Source organism: Oryctolagus cuniculus, chromosome 5, assembly GCF_964237555.1.
Source record: "Oryctolagus cuniculus chromosome 5, mOryCun1.1, whole genome shotgun sequence".
Classification (NCBI taxonomy): Eukaryota; Metazoa; Chordata; class Mammalia; order Lagomorpha; family Leporidae; genus Oryctolagus; species Oryctolagus cuniculus.
In genome coordinates this window covers 127,374,656-127,393,948 of record NC_091436.1, presented here as the reverse complement: position 1 = coordinate 127,393,948, position 19,293 = coordinate 127,374,656, and the positions used below count along the sequence as shown (strand labels likewise).

Below are 19,293 nucleotides of genomic sequence, written 5' to 3'. Positions count from 1 at the left end.
CATGATATTAATGATAACCTCTTTATGAGATTTATTTATTTGAAAGGCAGAGTTATAGAGAGAGCTGGAGAGACAGAAAGAGGGAGATCTTCAATCTGCTGGTTCACTTCCCAATAGTCCAGCCACCTTCTGCTGCTTTCTCAGGCACATTGGCAGGAAGCTGGATGGGAAGTGGAACAGCCAAGACTAGAACTAGTGCCCATATGGGATGTTTGTGTTGCAGGCAGTAGCTTAACCCACTGCACCACCACTATTAGGTGGATCTAATAGTCATTACTGATAACAGATAATCATTGGTAATAGATAACAATTATTCAGTGTCTCCTATGTGCAGGACTCACTTTAACCCCATTAGCACTCTGTCAGACAACACGTTTAAAAAAAAGTTTTATTTATTTCCCATGTTATTTATTTATTTATTTTACTTAAAAGAGAGCGAGATCTTCCATCTGCTGGTTCACTCCTTAAATGCCAGGCCAAAGCCAGGCGGGGCCAAGCCAAAGCCAAGAGTCTAGAACATAACCAGGTCTCCCACATGGGTGACAGGGATCCAAGAATGTGAGCCATCACCTGCTGCCTGCCAGGTGCACATTAGCAGGAAGCTGAATCAGAAGCGAAGGAACCAGGACTTGAACCAGGCACTCTAATGTGGGATGTAGCCATTCCAAGCAGCATGTTAACTGCTGTACCAATTACCCATCCCTGTTCTATTTTTAGTGGACAAATAATAATCATATATATTTATGGGGTACAATGTGATGTTTTGACACCCATATAAGGTGTGGAATGATCAGATCAGGTGAGTTAGCATGTCCATCAGCCCAAACAGTTATCATTTCTTTGTGGAGAGAACATTTAAAAACTTCTCTTCTAGTTATTTTGAAATATACATACTATTAACTACACAGTCCCCATGTTATGCAACAAGTCACTCATTCCTCCTATCTAACTGAAACTTGGTATCTGTTGACCAATTTCTCCCATTTCCCTGTTTACCCCCACCCCAACCTCCGGTAACCTCCACTCCACTCTACTTCATGAGTTGAGTTTTTTATATTTCACATACAAGAAAGATCATATAGTATTTGTTTCTATGGGCTTGGCTTACTTCATTTAACATTGCGTTCTCTAGGTTCATCTCTTTTGTCACAAATGACGGAATTTTCTGGTTTTTTTCCCTCAAGATTGATTGATTGATTGATTTTAAAGGCAAAGTAACACAGAGGGAGGAAGGAAGGGAGGGAGAGTGAGAGAGGAAGAGGGTGGGGGTGAGGGAGAGAGAAATAGAGACAGAGAGACAGAGACAAAGAAAGAATTTTCTATCCATTGGTCCACTCCCCAAATGGTTGCAACAGCTAGGTCTAGACCAGACCAAAGCCAGGAGTCAGGAACTCTATTGAGGTCTCTCGCATAGGTAGCAGGGACCTAAGTGCTTGAACTTCATCTGCTGCTTCCCAGTCCCATTAATAGGGAGCTGGACTGGATGTGGAGTAGCCAGAACTCAAACCTGCACTCTAATATGAGATGCTGGCATCCCAAGTTGTGGCTTAACCCTCTGTACCACAGGGCCAGCCCTAATTTCCCATTTTCTTTAAAGACTGAATTAAAAAATATTATGTGTATATACCACATTTTAAAAACTCATCTGGCTAATCCTGCGGCGCCGGCATCCCATATGGGTGCCGGTTCTAGTCCCGGTTGCTCCTTTTCCAGTCCAGCTCTCTGCTGCAGCCTGGGAAAGCAGTAAAAGATGGCCTAAGTGCTTGGGCCCCTGAACCCACATGGGAGACCCAGAAGAAGCACGTGGCTCCTGGCTTTGGATTGGCGTAGCTCCTGTCTGTAACTCTACCTGTTAAATAAATAAATAAAATCTTTTTTTTTTGACAGGCAGAGTGGATAGTGAGAGAGAGAGACAGAGAGAAAGGTCTTCCTTTACTGTTGGTTCACCCTCCAATGGCCGCTGCAGCCGGCGCGCTGCGGCCAGCACACCATGCTGATCCAAAGGCAGGAGACAGGTGCTTCTCCTGGTCTCCCATGGGGTGCAGGGCCCAAGGACTTGGGCCATCCTCCATTGCCTTCCCGGGCCACAGCAGAGAGCTGGCCTGGAAGAGGGGCAACCGGGACAGAATCCGGCGCCCCGACTGGGACTAGAACCTGGTGTGCCGGTGCCGCAGGCGGAGGATTAGCCTATTGAGCTGCGGCGCAGGCCAATAAATAAAATCTTTAAAAAAAAAAAAAAAAAACTTATCTGTTGGGGCCAGTGCTGTGGCATAGAGGGTAAAGCTGCGGCCTGTGGCACCAGCATCCATATTCAAGTCCAGGCTGCTCCACTTCCCATCCAGCTCCCTGCTAATGCACATGGAAAAGCAGCAGAAGATGGCCCAAGTCCTTGAGCCATTGCACATGCAAAGAAGACCCAGAAGAAACTCCTGGTTCCTGGCTTTGGACCAGAACAGCTCCAGCCATTGTAGCCATCTGGGGAGTGAACCAGTGGATGGAAGATTTCTCTGTCTCTCCTCTCTCTCTCTCTGCAATTCTTTCAAATTAATTAATTAATTAAGAAAAAACTCATCTGTGATTGACACTTGGGTTGTTTTCCTAACTTGTCTGTTGTGAATAAATGCTGCCGTGAACGTGGGGGTGCACACGGGTTTAAATTCCTCTGGCTGTATATACAGTAATGGAATTGCTGGATCATGTGGTAGCTGGACTTTTAGTTTCTGAAGTCCACCCCGTTTTCCAAACTGGCTGTACTAAGTTACAATACCACCAACAGCGCTTCAGGGTTCTCTCTTCTCCACAGGTGGATACTATTGTTATTCTCATTTCATGTATAAGGAAACTAAGACTCAGAGAGGCTAGGTAACTCTTCCTAGGCCACACAGCCAGCAACTGCAGGAGCCAGAAGGTGAACACACACATAACTATCTATCTATATTCATGGATAGTTTATGCAGACACATACCCAATACTCTGTTTTAAATTTTTGTTTATTTTATTTGAAAGGCAGAAAGGGAGATCTTCCATCTGCAGGTTCACTCCTGAAATGTCCACAACAACCAGGGCTGGCCAAGCCTAAGTTAGGACCTCCATCTGGCCTCCCATGAGTGGCACCTGAGCCATCATCTGCTGCCTCCCAGGATATACACAGGTACTCTCATTTGGGATGGGGTTGTCCCTAGCAGGAACTTAGCCACTGCACCAAAAGTCAGCCCTGTCCAAAACTCTTTGTAGCAATTTATCTCTGTGGGGTAGTACTGAGAGTCTAAGGTCTTTCAGATTAAAATTTGTTTGTTTTAATATTAGTGTTGCCAGATAAAAGACCACATGTCTACTTAAATTTGAATTTCAAAAAAGAACAAATGAATTTTTAGTAGAAGTACATCCTGGCCGGCGCTGCGGCTCACTAAGCTAATCCTCCGCCTTGCGGCGCCGGCACACCGGGTTCTAGTCCCAGCTGGGGCGCCGGATTCTGTCCCGGTTGCCCCTCTTCCAGGCCAGCTCTCTGCTGTGGCCCGGGAGTGCAGTGGAGGATGGCCCAAGTCCTTGGGCCCTGCACCCCATGGGAGACCAGGATAAGCACCTGGCTCCTGCCTTCAGATCAGCGCAGTGTGCCAGCCGCAGCACACTGGCCGCGGCGGCCATTGGTGGGTGAACCAACGGGAAAAGAAGACCTTTCTCTCTTTCTCTCTCACTGTCTACTCTGCCTGTCAAAAAAAAAAAAAAATAGAAGTACATCCTAAGCAATATTGGGGACATACTTATAATGAAAACAATGACTTGTTACATCTCTGAAATTTGAATGTAACTGGCTGTCCTATAGCAGTATTTGCTAAATCAGATAACTGTCCTTGTAGCCAGCTTTCATTTGGCAGTTGGTTCTGCCACACTGAGACAGCAATTGTCCTGCAACATGCTATACACTGATATGGCATGATTTTACTAGGTGACCAAATTCAGATATTGAAGTTAATCTATACAATGAGACACATCATTTGGGGCTAATTCAGAAACAGCTATACCTGAACTTCTGTCTTCTCTGGATTTTTTCCACTTAAAATGGACGGACACAGAAATTCCAGAGCCTTCCAACATAGTCTGGCTCTATCTCTACAGGAGCTCACTCTGGACCCAGCAAAGGCTTTGGTTCAAGCCCTCTTCTACTCGGACAGCAGGCCCAAATACGGACAGCAGCCCATATCTGGGCATTGGGTCATTACAAGGGAATCAGAATGTGTACAGGGTCTGAATCTCCTGCTGCCTGGGGAGTCTTACAGACAGGCTCCCCTCATGGATCAGAACACGAGGTGTGGGGCTGGCACTTCAATGTGATGGGTGGGGCTGCTGCTTGCAGTGCCGGCATCCCATTTGCGCGTTGGTTCAAGTCCCAGCTGCTCCACTTCCTATCCAGCTCTCTGCTGTGGCCTGGGAAAGCAGTGGAGGATGCTTTGAGTCCCTGCACCAGCGTGGGAGACCTGGGGGAGGCTCCTGGCTTTGGATCGCACAGCTCCGGCCCTTGCGGCCATCTGGGGAATGAACCAGCGGATGGAAGACCTCTCTTTCTCTTTCTCTCTGCCTCTCTGTAACTCTGCCTTTCAAATAAATAAATAAATAAATCTAAAAGAAAAGAGAGAGAGAGAGAGAGAACGAACACGAGGTGTGTCTCTTTAACCAATGGCAGCTGGAGCCTTTGGGGGATTCCTCCGGAGAAGGCAAGGACTTGACCTCTGGCTCTGATCCTCAGGAGCCAGACCACTGTGCTTCCTTTGAATGTCGGTTATCAGCTGCTTAAGGAACCTCGAGTATTTCTGAGTCCTCAACTGTGCAACGGGAATCCGTCACGCTCAAGCAAACGCAAGCTCCATTGTGAAGGAAGAGGAACTCCCGGGATAGCAAAGCGCAGCCCCACGCACATGGGCCCCGCCTCCCCGCGCTGCGGAGACCAGCCCTGGGCACGCGCGCCCCCTGCAGGCTTGCTGCGTCATTGCCGAGCAAGCCCTGTCTTGTGACTCCATAGCTGCCGTCACTTCTAAAACCGCCATGGGCAGTAGTCTTCTCACCAGCCCCACTGCACCGAGGAGGGGATACTTCGGCAGATGAATCAGGGGTCTCACCCCAGTGGGTAGAATTAAAGGTAGTCTCATCGACTTAAACCTGTGCTCTAGACATGAAACATTTCTCCCGTGTATTCAAGTTCGTGGGCTGTGGTCAATGTTTAGTCCACTGGTTGGGCTACTGGCAATCAACCTGCGTTTCTGATTCAGCTGCTAGTTCCTGATGTGGATACCATCAGTTCCCTGGTAAGGAATGCGTGGAACAAAGCAGTAGACAATCTGACAGGATGAGGGAGGCAGGCAAGTAGACACATGAACAGAGCAACCTAGGAGGAGTGGACACTGCCTCCACACTGGCAGAGTCCAAGGTCTCTCACAGCGGCCCTGGGAGGCTGGCCTTGCCCTGTCCACTGTTGTGCCTCCAGGGAAGTGCCCCACCCATTACTGAAAGGTGGACTATATCTCACTGTGGCCCAGTTCATCCCAGCCAAAATCTGTCTTCACAACTAAAGCTTAGTTCAGTAAAGGCAACTGTTATGGGATCAACTCCTAGGACATGGTGCAGAATACAGCATCCCTGATTCTTTAGCAGCTGATTTGGAAACACGATTTTACAGCCACGGTGATTCAAGAATGGGTTTATAATCCAAGTATAAAACAGTCCTTTCAACTTGCCCATCTTCCCCAAGCAGCAGGTCAAAAAAAGGATGAAGGAATTGACCCCTCATTTTATAGCTTGGGAATGTGTGTGAGGAAGACTTCAAGTCCATCACAAGCCATTTACTCTCATGATAATTGCTCCCCATCACGTAACTCCACGGAGGCAGGGCCAAATGATGAGCAAAAGTAATGGGGCTCAGTACAAGTACACTAATAAATGGGCCAACAACCCCCCCCCCACTATATCTGGTGATGTCGCCTGAGAAGGGACCTGATACATAAACTAAGGCATTTTGAACTTTGCTTTCATAAAGCACAAGTGAAGAACTGGGGCAAAGAATGGAAAAAGAATTATGAATTGGTAAAAATAACAAGTAAATATATGAGTATAAAGTGAAATTTCCCTCCACGTCAGTGACCAATCTGATGATAATTCACTGAGTAAACTGGAACAGAAACTTTATGATTTCATAATTCACCAGAAAGGTGAAAGTAAAAATGAAAACACCTTTTAACAAAAGGTTATGTAAATTATAAACTACCTGGTAATCAGATCATGAAGAGGCGAGGGCGAGAGGCCCAGGACATAGTAAATATGTTCACAAACACCAATTCAGTGTCCTCCAATCACATTATGAAATCTTTGGGTGAATTTTCCTTTTCTGGTTGGTGTAGCTGTGTCACATTATTCTCTCCAGTGGGAAGCAGTACAACCAACAAGAGGTGTCTCTTCATGCACCAGGTGTGGACAGACTGAACACAGAAGAACCGGGGAACGTGTGGATACGGGATGGGCATAGTCAGTGTACTCTAATTAGGTACACTTGGTGATAAAATAGTTGTAGACCATATGGATCTAAGTTCAACTATAGAAGAGTTCAACTGTTATATCCAATAATGTAATTAATTAATGGGGAATGCCAACAATAATTGGTGTGCATAAAAAGCCTAAATGAATGGCCATGATTCATTTTTTTAAAACTGCACTTGTGCCCTTCTATCAGAAAAATAACAACAAAAAATCCACAAATGGACACATACATCACTTCTAGGCTACAATAAATTCGTTCACCTGACTTAACCTGAGAGTCTGGGAATTCTGTTCCTGCATTATCTTACAGTGCCATACTGGACTATTCCTTTAACAGTGGGGAAAGATCGGAAAATTTTACCATCCAGGCAAAAGATTAAGTATCTTCCTGGAAATCTAACTGGACTAAAAGAAAAGACCTAAAGATACTGGTTTTTGTAACACCATAGGCTTTTCAGTGAAACATTCCGGCAGATCATCCTACATCAATTTCACAATTAATGAGTCCTACCCATGATCTCAGAGCATCCCTTTCAGGTCTTCAGTCTCACTTCTATAAAAATGAGCCAAGAGCTGCAGAGTACAGCCTCTCATATGAAAAACAAGAGACCAAACCTAACAGAAATAAGAAATCTGGATAAAACAAAAACTCTGCAGGAGGGGAGTACATTTCAACAGCAACAAACAACAAAACAAGAAACTACGCCTGTATTTGAAATCCTAAGACGAGATACTGAAACCATAAAAAAATAAGAGCAAGAGGGTTGAGGGGAAAAACTGAGATCTTAGAAATTAAAACTGAAAAGAAGAAATGAAAATTCATTGCGGCCTGCGCCGCGGTTCAATAGGCTAATCCTCCGCCTGCGGCGCCGGCACACCAGGTTCTAGTCCCGGTCAGGGCGCCGGATTCTGTCCCGGTTGCCCCTCTTCCAGCCCAGCTCTCTGCTGTGGCCCGGGAGTGCAGTGGAGGATGGCCCAAGTGCTTGGGCCCTGCACCCGCACGGGAGATCAGGAGGAAGCACCTGGCTCCTGGCTTCGGATCAGCACAGTGCACCAGCCTTAGCGGCCATTTAGTGGGTGAACCAGAAAGAAAAGCAAAGACTAAGAAATAGAAAAAATAGAAATAGACCAAGAAATAGAGAAAAGATGGGGAAAAAATAGGTTAACTCAGGAGTTTAAAGAAGAGAGAAAAAACATAAACAAGAGAGAACATTATTTGAAATTTTAAAATTATTATTTATTTATTTTCATGTTATTTGAAAGGGGCGAGAGGAAGAAGAGGAGAGAGAGAGCCAGAATGTTCTCATCCACTTGTTAACTCCCTGAATGCTTGCAAGAGTTGGGCTGGGCCAGACCTAACCCAGGAGCCTACAATTTAGTCTTTACCGTCCATGTGAGTGTCAGGGACCCAAGTACTTTGCCATTACCTGCTGCCTCTTGGGATTCCCATCACCAGAAGCTCTTAACCACTACACCAAATACCACTCCTCCCCAAATTTTTAAAATATTAATTCTTTTTTTTTAACAGGCATAGTGGACAGTGAGAGAGAGAAACAGAGAGAAAGGTCTTCCTTTGCCGTTGGTTCACCCTCCAATGGCCGCCGCGGCCAGCGCACTGCCCCCAGCACACCGCGCTGATCCGAAGGCAGGAGCCAGGTGCTTCTCCTGGTCTCCCATGGGGTGCAGGGCCCAAGCACTTAGGCCATCCTCCACTGCACTCCCTGGCCACAGCAGAGAGCTGGACTAGAAGAGGGGCAACCGGGACAGAATCCGGCGCCCCGACCAGGACTAGAACCCGGTGTGCCGGCGCCGCAAGGCAGAGGATTAGCCTATTGAGCCGCGGCGCTGGCCTAAAATATTAATTCTTTAAAACTTTCCAAACATTGAAGACTCAGGTTTTCAGATTAAAAGGGCCCACATAGTGCCCAGCACCAATGGGTGGAAATTAACCCACAACCAGTCATATCATGAAACTTCAGAACTCTAGGGATTATAAGATCTTTTAGGCCTCCAGAGATAGAAAAACAAGTCACAAATAAAGGATCAGGAATCAGAATGGCTTAGATTTCTTAATAATGACATTGGAACTCAGAAGACTATAGAGAAATGCCTTCAAAATTCAGGAGGAAAATTCTTGACAACCTAGAATTCAACAGTCAGGCAGACTATCACTCAATTGGGAGAGTAGAATAATTACATAATTGCAAGGTGACAAAAATGATTTTTCTAGAGTGGGCGAGCAGTAGAGATGCCATGTTGAATACTTGTATTCTATATCCCAGTGCCTGGCTTCGAGTTCCAGCTCTGCTCTGGATTCCAGTTCCCTCCTAATGCAGACCTGGGAAGCGATAGGTGATGGCTCATGTAGCTGGGTCCCTGACACTCACCTGGGAGATCTGGATTGACTTCCCGCTTCCCAGCTTCAGCCTGGCCCAGCCCCAGCCATTGAGGGCATTTGGGAAGAAAACTAGCAAATGAAAGCTCCATCTGTCTGTCTCTCTATCTCTCTTTGTCTCTCTCTGCCACTCAAAAAAAAAAAAAAAAAAAACAAAAAAACAACAAAAAAAAAACAACTTGGAAAACATCAATTTGGGGATTAAGTCTCCAACACATTCAAACCATTGCAATCCCTCTAACAACTGTTTATTAATATCTAATATTTTTCAGACACTGTTCTAAGGACACAGATACATGCATGAAAACATAGGGTCCCTGCCTTCATGGAACTCATATTTTAGCTATTGAGGAAATGCAATCCAACTCTATTATCTGAACCCTCCCCATTCCCAACACAAATGTCCAGAAATGATTGGTGCAAACATAATATAATTTTCTTGAAGATTTACTTATTTATTTGAAAGGTTGAGATACAGAGAGAAGAAGAGAGACAGAGAGAGATCTTCCATTCTCTGGTTCACTCCCCAAATGGCAGCAACAGCCAGGGCTAGGCCAGGCCAAAGCCGGAAGCCAGGAGCTTCTTCCAGGTCTCCCAGGTGGATGCAGGGGCCCAAGGTCTTGGGCTATCTTCTTCTGCTTTCCCAGGCACATTAGCATGGAACTGGATCAAAAGTGAAGCAGCTGGGACTTGAACCAGCATTCATATGTGAAGCCAGCATTGCAGGCAAAGGTTTAACCTTCTATGCCACAGCACTGGCCCCAACACAACCTTTCTGTAAGATTTATTTTATTGATTTAAAAAGCAGAGTTACAGAGAGAGGGGGAGAAAGACAAAGAGAGAAGGAGAGATCTTCCATTTGCCGGTTCACTCCTCAAATGCCTGCAACAGCCAGAGCTGGGCCAGGCAGGGGTCAGGAGCCAGGAACTCCATCCAGGTCTCCCACATGGGATGCCAGCATCACAGGCAGCAGCTTAACCCACTGTGTCACAATGCTAGCTCTAACAAACATAATCTTAAATGCATATTTTAAAGGGTGAGTCATCCAGTGCCATTTGATTCCGGAGCCTTTGAGTCTTCTGTGTCTGGAAGGTTATAGAATTCTGTCTCTTCTCCTGGTGTCCTAGAACTGCCCAGTGACTTGCCACTAAAATCCATTGTGCTGGCTGTGGATGGCGTCTCTGGCTGCAGAAACTCACATCCCTCTTCTGTTCTTGGAAATCCTTTAAAAATTTATCTTTAATAATAATTTTTCTCCATCTATTTTGTTTGTTCTTTCTTTCTTGAATTCTTATTGTTCAGCCTTTTCACATTTTCAATTTCTAAAAGCACTTTTTTGTTCCTTTTTTTAAAAAAGATTTTATTTATTTTTAAAGAGTTACAGAGAAAAAGAGGGTTAGAGGGAGGGAAGGAAGAATGGGGAGGGAGAGAGATATCTTCCATCTGCTGATTCCCTCCCCAGATGGCTGCAACAGCCAGCATAAGGCCAGGCCAAAGCCAGGAGCCAGGAGCTTCTTCCAGGTCTCCCAGGTGGGTGCAGCGGCCCAAGGACTTAGGCCATCTTCTGCTGCCTTTCCAGGCACATAAGCAGGGAGCGAGATGGGAAGCGGAGCAGCCGGGATACAAATGGGTGCCCAGATGGGATGCCGGCATCACAGGCAGCAGCTTTACCTTCTATGCCACAACGCCAGCCCCCACTTTTGTGTTCTTAGCCCCTTTTTTCCCCAGCCCCTTGTTCTTTCATGAATACGATATCTTCCCTTATCACCCCAGGGATAACATTTCTAAAAGTTCTTCCCAACTTTCAGATTCATTTGTTTATTCCTTTTTCATTTTTGTTTTAGTCTCTTTCTCTTATAGGTGTTGTTCAAGTATCTATATATAACTGCCCATCTACTCATATTTAGGAACAGTTCACTAAAATATAACCAGAAGCTTTATGCATGGGTGTGGTGACCTGACTGCACCATTTTGTTGTGACCTCACCCCTCTGAGAGATTCTCTTTCTTTTGGTCTGATCAGCCTCTCCCTTTGCTGAGCTGGAAGACTCCCAAAGTCCTGCCTGGGCCGGGGGTGGGGGTGAGGGTGGGGATAAGCCTGGCCACTAAGGTTCTCACAGTCAAGGGAAGACAGGCTGGGATGTCTTTATCCAATATGAATACTTTGAATCAACTCCCTTGTATGCAACAGAGTGTCCCTGTCCTTGCTGTGCCTGGTTTTTCCCAGTCAAAAGGCTGCTAAACCTCTAATCTTCAGCCAGGGTAGAAGACGAGCACATCTCTATCTACACTTTTTTTTTTTTTTTTTTTTTTGACAGGCAGAGTGGACAGTGAGAGAGAGAGACAGAGAGAAAGGTCTTCCTTTGCTGTCGGTTCACCCTCCAATGGCCGCCGCGGCCAGTGCACCGTGCTGATCCGATGGCAGGAGCCAGGTACTTATCCTGGTCTCCCATGGGGTACAGGGCCCAAGCACTTGGGCCATCCTCCACTGCACTCCCGCGCCACAGCCGAGAGCTGGCCTGGAAGAGGGGCAACCAGGACAGAATCCGGCGCCCCGACCGGGACTAGAACCCGGTGTGCCGGTGCCGCAAGGCAGAGGATTAGCCTAGTGAGCCGCGGCGCCAGCCCTCTATCTACACTTTCAAACAATAATCTACATTGCTATCTACACTTTCAAACAATAATCTTGCTTTTAGCATCACCTTCATTTACTTTGAGAGTTACATTCTAGGTCTTTCATGATTCTACCTGGGAATTAGCTGGAGTCTGAGTTTCTCTATTGCTGGCTTAGGTTTCTGCATTCTGTGATTGCTAAATCACTTCTCATCCATCTGTTTTCCACCGTACAAAATTTCAGAGCTGTCATCCCTTTTTCTCTGCCTTTTTTTCCCCCTTTACTATCATGAAGTATTAAATCTTCCATGTTTAATTGGAAGTTGAGGGTTCAATGCCCACATAGGGATAGAAGATATGATCTTGGGTCAAAGAAGCACTGAGATTGAAACCTATAACCTCAAATAAAGCCAGGGCTTTCAAGGTACCATTACGCAAGTGAAAGGGTGGAATAGGAAAAAACCCACTGACTGGCAAAGGAAAATGACAAGAAAGGTTCCTATGTTTACCCTGAGTAAGAAAACGAAACTCTCTTTTAAGAATTGATAGGGGTAATGACATTGAATTGAATTGATGCTACTAGGGAATCACCAAGCCAAGAAACTGATATAAAACTTGGTTCTGTGTATATGATACTCCTTGGGTGCCTGGTTCTTAGTTTATACGATGTTTTTAAAATGCCTGACCTTCCAGAAGCACTGGAAAACACCTAAGAAGGTACATGATATGCACACACAATATTCCCACAGCTGGTGCTTAGCAAAGATGATCTCCAATTTCACAATTACAAAGCACAAAGGAAACAATTCTTTAAGTGAGGGGCAACAGACACAAAAAATAAGATTATAGAGTTTCAAGATCTTTATAAATGCCGCAAGTTGATGAACAGTACTGAGTAAGCATATTTTAAGTCTTAAAGTTATAAAGGAAAAAGGTAGAACCGTAAATAATAATACATTATAAAAGAATCCAAATCTTTGAAAAGAAAATAAATATAATTTCCAGAAATGAGGATTGAAGTTATTCAAAGCAAAAACTCAATATATAATTCAATATCAGATTAGACACACCTGAAGAGAGAACATATAGATGAGAAGCTATAACTAGAAGGAAGCTCAGTTAAAAGCATAGAAAAATGACAAACTAATAGTCATGAAGACTGGAAAGCCCAGTCAAACACAGAAGCTGTGGAAGGAGGCAACAGATTGAAAGGTAATATTTGAAGAAATAATAGCTTTGAACAATTACTTGACCGTATGTCATAGTCTATCAAGCAAATGTCATCAAACACTAAAGAAATCTATATCAAACAGACCGTGTGCTATGCCCAGAAAACAATCTAATGAGCCCATGGAGAAGCACTCTGGCCGCCAATGGGAACAGAGAGGATAGGGATTGTGGGCAACCAGCAGACTCAGTTGTCTCCCCTAGATATTAGTTTGTAAATCACTTGACTGTGGCTCCATGATAGAAGCTGAAAAACATACGCCTGTTCCTGAAGTGAATTTGTTTTGGGAACTGAAACATCTGAATGTCACCCATTATTATAATTAAATTATTGGCCAACCCAACATGACACTCTACATTTAATGGAATATTGTGAAGGAGGAGGCCTGCCTAGAGTAATTACAAAGGGAACCAAAGAAAGACACACTGAGATGAAGAATTTGTTCTTAGTATGCCAGTTCAGTTGACTCTGAGTCATCTGGTCTACCCTGAAAGACTGTCATAGGTGGAGTGAGTGATGGTGGCCACACTGCTGCACAGGGTTATGAAACCAAACAGTGCTTTCCTGATGGCAGGCAAAACATCTTGGAGACTTTGGAGTTGCTAGAATATTAAACTATGATTCGCTTTTTCAAAAACCTTGGCTGGTACACCTTATTACATGTCTCCTGAACAAATGAACCGTGTGTCCTACAATGAGAAGTCAGGTAAGTGGTCACTGGGCTGTTTGATGTACGAATTGCATACACTGATGCCTTAGTTTATAGCTTTCCACCAGAAAGAACTAGCAGGGAAGATCAGGGAAGGCAAAATCTGGCAAATGATGTTTGTTACAAGGATGTTAAGTTTGAGGGATTATCATTGACCTCCTTTTGAAGAAATTCAGCAGAATCCTTAGATAGCAGACTTGGCTGTGGAAGAGTAAAGAATAAATGTTGAGAGAAGAGTTGAGGATGAGGAGAGCCAGGAAAGTTGCAGGATTCCAGCCCTTTAGTGAGTGAGCAGAACCAAAGGAAGATCCCATTACAGGAGCCAGAATGAGCCTTCGAAGCCAGAGAAGAGAGACTGGAGCAGAGGGAAGCTGAGCTTTGTGTCTGTGAGGGACTAGCAGAGGGCAAACTGGCTGCAGCAGAATGTCTGTCTGAAAGAACAGAAGCTTCTCTTTCTGGTGTGTGATCCAGAACTTCTTGATCCTCCATCCTCAATACTTTTTTTCAGTGGGGAAAGTAAAGAGAACACCATGAGCAGTGAGAATTCTGAGAGCCTCTTCACCTCCAAATCCAAATGCAAGCACCTGAAGAAAAGTCTTCATGCTGCCCAGCTGCAGGTTCAAATCCTGTAAGATATCAAGGGGTAAAATAATCAACTATAAAGCAGACAGATCTTGGGCACGTGTTAGCCTCGCAGGGAGACACAGCTGTGTCCAGTACTTAATACTGCCAATTCTTTAAAGATTGATATTCTACTACTGTAGCTTTATACACTTGGTTCCATGAGCTATGCCTTTTTTATAGTAATCATGATATTTTGGAATTATTTATTTGAAAGGCAGAGTGACAGAGAGGGAGAGAAAGAAGAAGACAGGTATCTTCCATCCAGTGGTTCAATCCCCAAATAGCCACAACTATGTCTGGGCCAGGTTAAAGTCAAGAGCCAGGAATTCCATCCTTGTCTACCACTTGGGATCCAGAAAACCATATTTTTTTAAAGATTTATTTTTATTTATTTGAAAGACAGAGTTATAGAGAGAGCTAGAGACAGAGAGAGAGGTCTTCCATCCAATGGTTCACTCCCCAAATGGCTACAACTGGAGCTGAGCATATCCGAAGTCCGGAGCCAGGAGTTTCTTCTGGGTCTCCCACGTGGATGCAGGGGCCCAAGGACTTGGGCCATATTCTACTGCTTTCCAAGGCCATGACGTAGAACTGGATCAGAAGTGGAGCAGTAGGCTGGCGCCGCAGCTCAATAGGCTAATCCTCCGCCTGCGGCACCGGCACCCTGTGTTCTAGTCCCGGTTAGGGCGCCGGATTCTGTCCCGGTTGCCCCTCTTCCAGACCAGCTCTCTGCTGTGGCCTAGGAGTGCAGTGGAGGATGGCCCAAGTGCTTGGGCCCTGCACCCCATGGGAGACCAGGAGGAAGCACCTGGCTCCTGCCTTCGGATCAGCGCGGTGCACCGGCCACAGCAGCCATTGGGGATGAACCAACGGAAAAAGGAAGACTTATCTCTCTGTCTCTCTCTCACTGTCCACTCTGCCTGTCCAAAAAAAAAAAAAAAAAAAAAAGAAGTGGAGCAGCCAGGACTAAGAACCAGCACCCATATAGGATGCCGGCACTTCAGGCTGGGGCTTTAACCCACTGTACCACAGTGCTGGCCCTAGAAAACCATATTTTATCAAGTTCTAATGCATGCTTAAGTTTGCAAACCACTGCCTTAGATGAACATACTGGAAAAAAAGAGAAAGGTTAGTAACTTGAAACCCTACTAAAAAATGTAGAAAAAGAACATTAATATCAACCCAAAAGCAATGGGAGGAAGAAAATAATAATGCTAAAAGTGAAAATTCCTTTACAATCTATTTTAATGGCTTAAATTCCATGCTAGGACATTCCCTCAAAAAATATGCTTAGCTTCTAGATGTGACAATCTCAGCTTTCCTCCAAGTTAACTCAAATTAAAGAGTGGAGCAGGGGCCAGTGCTGTGGCATAACGGGTAAAGCCATCTGCAGTGCCAGCATCCCATATGGGTGCTGGTTCAAGTCACAGCTGCTCCACTTCTCATCCAGTTCCATGCTAATGCATCTCTGGGAAAGGAGTAGAAGATGCCCCAAATGCTTGGGCCCTTGCACCCACATGGGAGACCTAGAAGAAGCTCCTGGCTCCTGGCTTCAAATCGGCACAGCCCTGGCCATTGCAGCCATCTGGGGAGTGAACCAACAGAGGGAAAACCTCTCTCTTTCTCTGCTCTCTCTGTAACTGTCTTTCAAATAAACAAAAATAAATAAATAAATAAATAAATAAATAAATAAGTCTTTAAAAACAACAACAACCACAACATGTACCAAACTTGGTCTGGGACTTTTTTTTTTTTTTCCTGGATGTAATGCTCACCCTACTTCTGAGAATAAATTAGCATACCTGATAAAATGCGTAAGCACTTTTCTGATAAACTCTGAAGAGGCTGAACGCCCAGTCACCCAACTGTCAATCAAGCCAACCTTTAACCAAACATAATTTTATTTTGTACCAAATCTAACAATCATTATCTACTCCTATAAAATGGGCTTCCTAAGAGCAAAACTTGGAATTCGCTTGACAGGCTCCTTTATCTAGATTTGCAATAAATTCTAATACGTGGTCATAACTGAATTGCTTGAAAACTTTAAAACAAGTATGAAAATGTTCAAACACTAGGGTAATTTTCACCTGAGGTACTAGCATAAGGGATGAAGGGATGATGGATGACAGAGCCATATAACTACAGGAATATAACTAATTCATTCATTTTTGTGATAAACATTTGAGAGCCCGCCGTAAGCCAGACTTTGACAAGTATTTGAAAACTACCACATGCCACGCAGTGTTCTCGGAGCTGCAGATCCACCAACGAACAAACGAGACTCTGTGCCTCAGACTACAGTTTCCACAAGATCTTACCCTTCTGCCTCTCTCTGGAGGGTGCGTCTTTTCGCTAGTCACTTCCCATGATTCTAATCGCGCAGAAAAGCCCCGCTCCCTTGTCTGCCACTCACCCAGGCTCCCTTCGGAAGATGGACTACAACTCCCATAGTGCCCTAGCGGAGTGCCCTATAAGTGCCACCACCCTCCTGACTGTGAGGGGCGACTACAGTACCCAGAGTGCTCTGCTTTCCCTCCTGGGTGTTATTGCCCCCTTCCCGGTGCGGGACGCCGCGGTGGCCAGCGCGGGTGCCAGGCCTGGGGTTTTCTGTGTCCTTTCCAGGGTCAGGGACGAGGCAGTGACTTGACTCCTGGGCGCTGAGCCCGGAAGGCAGCGCAGGAGGCCGCCGTCCCACCTGTCTGGTTCTCGTCACCCTTCGCTGTCTCCTGCTCCACCTGCGGCCGCCTGGACGGCTCCGGGTCTGACCGCTTGAGGCAGAGGTGGCAGTCGCGGCTGACGGGGCTGAGGCAAGGCTGCGGCCCTCAGGGCGGCGGTAGCGCTGGGGGGGAGGAGGAGAAGGAGGAGGAGGAGAGAAGATGGCGTCGGAGCTGGAGCCCGAGGTGCAGGCCATCGACCGCAGTTTGCTGGAATGTTCCGCCGAGGAGATCGCGGGGGTGAGTGCCCGGACCCGGGCGGGAATGTCCAGCCGGCGCAGGCCGCCCCTGGGGCGGGGAGGAACGATTCCTGGGAATCCGGGAGCGGCCCGCACTGACGAGGGGTGACAACTGCGCCGGCCCCGTCTTGTGGGCTACTAGCCCGGGAAGGGCGCCGGTCTTGCTTTAGTAGCCCTCAGGGCTGTGCAGTGCACTAGCAGCCTTTGTGCTTCCCCTCTGCCCAGGCGAGGTCGCAGCTCCTCCACTCTACCTCCATCCCCTCACGTTCCTCCAAGTCCCCAACACATGGGTCATTGCATGTCGGCTCGTGAAAGACGGGAGAGAAGGGGACGCCTCGGAGTGTTTGTAGTGTGATCGTCCAGCTTCCTGTTCCCGGGATCAGCAGAGCAGTGCCTCCGCCACCGACATGCATGCCACCCTCACCGTACCCCTTGTTTCTGCCGCGGCGCCGGCACCAAGGAAGCAGCCAGCACCGTCCCCTCACTACCCCCACCAGTGCCTTTTTCACTTTTCAGTTGCCCCGGTTTGGTTCGTGGCCGGCGTTGATGCATATGTGTGCAAAGTCGTGTCTTGACAGTTTACCGAGCTGGAGGTGAAATAATTTTCCTGGGAGTTGGAGGGAGTTGGATGGAGAACAAACGTTATATAACTTTGAGAGAGCAGCTTTTGTCAACAAATACAAACTAATAATGTGAGCGCGGGGCTGGTAGCAGCAGTAGTGTCCCAAAGTTAAACCATGTAAGCTCAGTATTGTACAAAAACTGTAGTATGAATGAACGAGAATAAGTAGCAGAGTTATAAAATGATTAATAAGCAAGAAGGCATCTTCCCCCTGTAAGTACAAGGAACACCCATTAGAACAGGTTGTCCCGAATGATTATGAATGGACCAAAACAACTTGGGCCCCACCTCTAAGGCCTCCAGTATAAAAAACTCCTAGCAGCCATGAAGTCAGCAGTCTGAAGATTAGGGCACAGTTTGGGGTAGACACTGCTGGCAGGGCAAGAAGTTACTTTGAGTGAATTGCTGAGCACTAAAGTTCAGATGGAAATAAATGACAAGAGTAGAGGTGAAAAGTTTAAGGAGATAAATTGTGGAATGAGGAGTCTTTCTTGGGTTTTTTAAACTGACTTGTTTAGTCTAAGTCTGTTTTCATTTACTTTTACTTAACATTGCACAACTGAAGAATTGTCAACTCCCATCTGCCTTTGATTTATAAGAGAAAATGAAAGTAGGGAACAGTGAAATAATAATGACAGCTAGGCACTATTTATGCCTCTTCTATTGATACATGGTTATTTACCTTAAATCTCAAGGTAGGTTTGGTCCCCCTGCCCCAGCTAAATTTTGTGTCTGTTAGCCCAGTGATACAGGCTACATACTCCATTATTCCTATTGAAGTGCAAGCTAAAGTGATTAGAGCTTCTCCTGGAAATTAGAGCTTCTCCTGAGGAAATCAGTTATAAAACCAGTCTGGAGGCCAAGCTTCTAGCCCTTGCTCAGTGAAATCCTCAAGCAAGATACAGCAGGGAAAGAAGGTCAAGAGGAATGCAGCAAAACCTCAGTTTGGCTTCATTTGAGCTGAACATCACAGTCTGAGCTAATTTTATTTAACTCTGTTCACTTTTAAATGGCTTCTGAACAGTTAGATTTCTGAAAAGTTCAGTCTGAAGGCCAACAACACTTCCTCAACTAAAAAAGATGCAAACTAGTATGTATAACGTAAAGATGGCCTTAATATGTGAGGGGTCTGTACTTAAATTCCATATGTGTTTACTTACAACACCAAACACTTCAAACTGTTGTTCTGGTTTAGCCTCTAGAACAGTCCTTTATCAGAAATTAAGATCAGTTAATAAAGTTGCCAGATTGAAAGTGAATTTTGTGGGGCCGGCGCTGTAGCACTGTGGGTTAATGCTCTGGCCTGAAGCGCCAGCATCCCATATGGGCGTCTGTTCTAGTCCCAGCTGCTCCACTTCCAATCCAACTCTCTGCTATGGCTTGGGACAGCAGTAAGAAGATGGTCCAAGTCTTTGGGCCCCTACACCTACTTGGGAGACCTGGAAGAAGCTCCTGGCTTCAGATCGGTGCAGCTCTGGCCATTGCAGCCATCTGGGGAGTGAACCAGCGGATGGAAGACCTCTCTCTGTCTCTACCTCTCTCTGTAATTCTCTCTTTCAAATAAATAAAATAAATCTTAAAAAAAAAAAAAAACACATAAAAAAGAAAGGGAATTTTGGGGA

General features: G+C 45.7%; 1 protein-coding gene and 1 pseudogene across 6 annotated transcripts in view; both read left to right on the top strand.

The window, feature by feature from the left end:
- The first annotated feature begins 4,059 nt into the window (after positions 1–4,059).
- Positions 4,060–14,158, top strand: LOC127493265 (serine/threonine-protein kinase Nek2-like; annotated as a pseudogene).
- A 2,435-nt stretch (positions 14,159–16,593) lies between these two features.
- UBR2 (ubiquitin protein ligase E3 component n-recognin 2) overlaps positions 16,594–19,293 on the top strand; it is a 119,340-nt gene continuing 116,640 nt past the window's right edge. For all 6 annotated transcript variants that reach the window (XR_011388680.1, XR_011388681.1, XM_070074091.1 and 3 more), the window contains exon 1: positions 16,594–17,050. Coding sequence is in view for 4 of the 6 variants with exons in the window: in XM_070074091.1 (XP_069930192.1) it covers positions 16,973–17,050 (78 nt within the window). In the remaining 2 variants the exon portion in view is untranslated. The remainder of the gene's footprint in view (positions 17,051–19,293) is intronic.